Source organism: Gekko japonicus, unplaced genomic scaffold (assembly GCF_001447785.1).
Source record: "Gekko japonicus isolate JY-2015 unplaced genomic scaffold, Gekko_japonicus_V1.1 scaffold892, whole genome shotgun sequence".
NCBI lineage: Eukaryota > Metazoa > Chordata > Lepidosauria > Squamata > Gekkonidae > Gekko > Gekko japonicus.
Window position 1 is genome coordinate 237,026 of NW_015174869.1, and position 1,864 is coordinate 238,889.

The window sequence follows — 1,864 nt, forward strand, 5'->3', positions numbered from 1 at the left end:
ACTGTGTGAGACAGGATGCTGGACTAGGACCCTCACTGGTCTGATCCAGCAGGGCTCTTTTAATGTTCTTATGAAGGCCTCAGCCTCTATGCCCTGTTGTTGGCCTTCCGGGGGAAAAGGTTGACCACTGTGTGAGACAGGATGCTGGACTAGATGGATAACTGGTCTGATCCAGCAGGGCTCTTCTGGTGTTCTTATGAAGGCCTCAGCCTCTATGCCCTGTCGTTGGATCTCCAGAGGAACAGGTTGGCCACTGTGTGAGACAGGATGCTGGACTAGATGGACCATTGGTCTGACCCAGCAGGGCTCTTTTAATGTTCTTAGGAAGGCCTCAGCCTCTATGCCCTGTTGTTGGATCCTTGGAGGAACAGGTTGGCCCCTGTGTGAGACAGGATGCTGGACTAGATGGACCGCTGGTCTGATCCAGCAGGGCTCTTCTGATGTTCTTAAGGTCTACTCAGACTTACAGTGGCTCTCTGGGATCTTCCCCATCACCTCCTGCCCGGTCCTTTTAACTGGAGATGCCAGGGATTGAACCTGGGACCTTCTACATGCCAAGCAGATACTCTACCATGGAGCCACACCTCCCCCTCCACAGGACGGTGGCTAAGCAAACATTTTCGCATATAAAAAGTTCCCGGATTCAAGCCCAGGCACCTCCAGTTGTTGTTTTCCCCCCAATAAGGAACCGTGACACTTTAGCTGCCAGTCATAGCCGACAACACCAAGCCCGACTGTCTGACAGGAAAAAGCACACTCACCTTGAGTGCCGATGTAAGCATTTCTCTGTTTGTAGCCGTCCATGAAGCTGGCGTTGATGTAATCCGTCAGCTGGGGGGACAGAGGAATACAACTTAACTCGCTGATGGCAAAGAGAGAATGTGTATCACGCTTGCTATGCTTGGGGACAGAAGTCTGCCAAGGGGGCCATCTTCCCCTCCGCGACGCTCCCCTCCTCTCCTTCCTGACAATTCCGGTTCACCAAAAAGCAGGAAGTTTAAAACTCAGCCCAAAATGTGCGGTCTGTAAGCACGTGTACAATCCGAAGGGACACGAATGCTCACAAAGGGCTTGGCATGGGGAGACCGGGGGAGATTTCACACCCACTAAATCAGGGGTCATTTCCTGCAGGAGCGCACAGGAGCGGAGCTCTGGCAGTAAAGAGCCCAGGGGGCGGGCACATGCAACAAGCCCCACCCCCTGCTCCCAGCAGCCCTCAGTCAGAGCAAGAAGCAGCCAGGTAAGTTGCAGAGCTCCCCCCCCCGGCCCCCCAGTCCAAAACAGTCCAGTGGCACCTTTAAGACCAGGTTTTATTCAGGTACAAGCTCTCCCTTTTCTGTGAGGGCAGATCTGCGCGTTCCCCCCTCCCCCAATAGCTAGCAATCCCAAACAGTCCAGTGGAGCCTGAGCGGTGGGTGTTGCCTTCTGACAAAGTTCTGGTGCGGGGATGTGGCATACGCAAATAAGTCATGCTAATGAGTTGTGCTAATGAGCTCCTGCACCTTTTTCTACAAAATGACCCCTGCACTAAATAATCCACTTTCAATGCACTTTGCAACTGGATTTTACTGTGTGCAATGACAAAACCCACTTGCCAACGGTCGCTGAACTGGATTGAAACTGCATTATTAAGCACGTGTGAAAGTGCCCCCAGTGTGGTGTAGTGGTTAGAGTGTCATGCTAGGACCTGGGAAACCCAGGCTCGAAGCCCCACTCTGCCATGGAAGCTTACTGGGAAGTTGTACTCCTTCAGCCGAGCCCACCTCAGAGGGTTGTTGCGAGCAGTGTTCCCTCTAAGCTGAGTTAGTGTGAGCCAGCTCACAGTTTTTTAGCCTCTGGCTCACAGATTTCTGTCTTGGCTCAG

General features: G+C 52.9%; 1 protein-coding gene across 1 annotated transcript in view; it reads right to left on the reverse strand.

Annotated features, from left to right (window-relative positions):
- PTPN9 (protein tyrosine phosphatase, non-receptor type 9) overlaps window positions 1–1,864 on the reverse strand; it is a 71,211-nt gene that overhangs the window by 11,547 nt on the left and 57,800 nt on the right. The window contains exon 9 of the mRNA XM_015424782.1: window positions 762–831. Coding sequence (XP_015280268.1) covers window positions 762–831 — 70 coding nt within the window. The remainder of the gene's footprint in view (window positions 1–761; window positions 832–1,864) is intronic.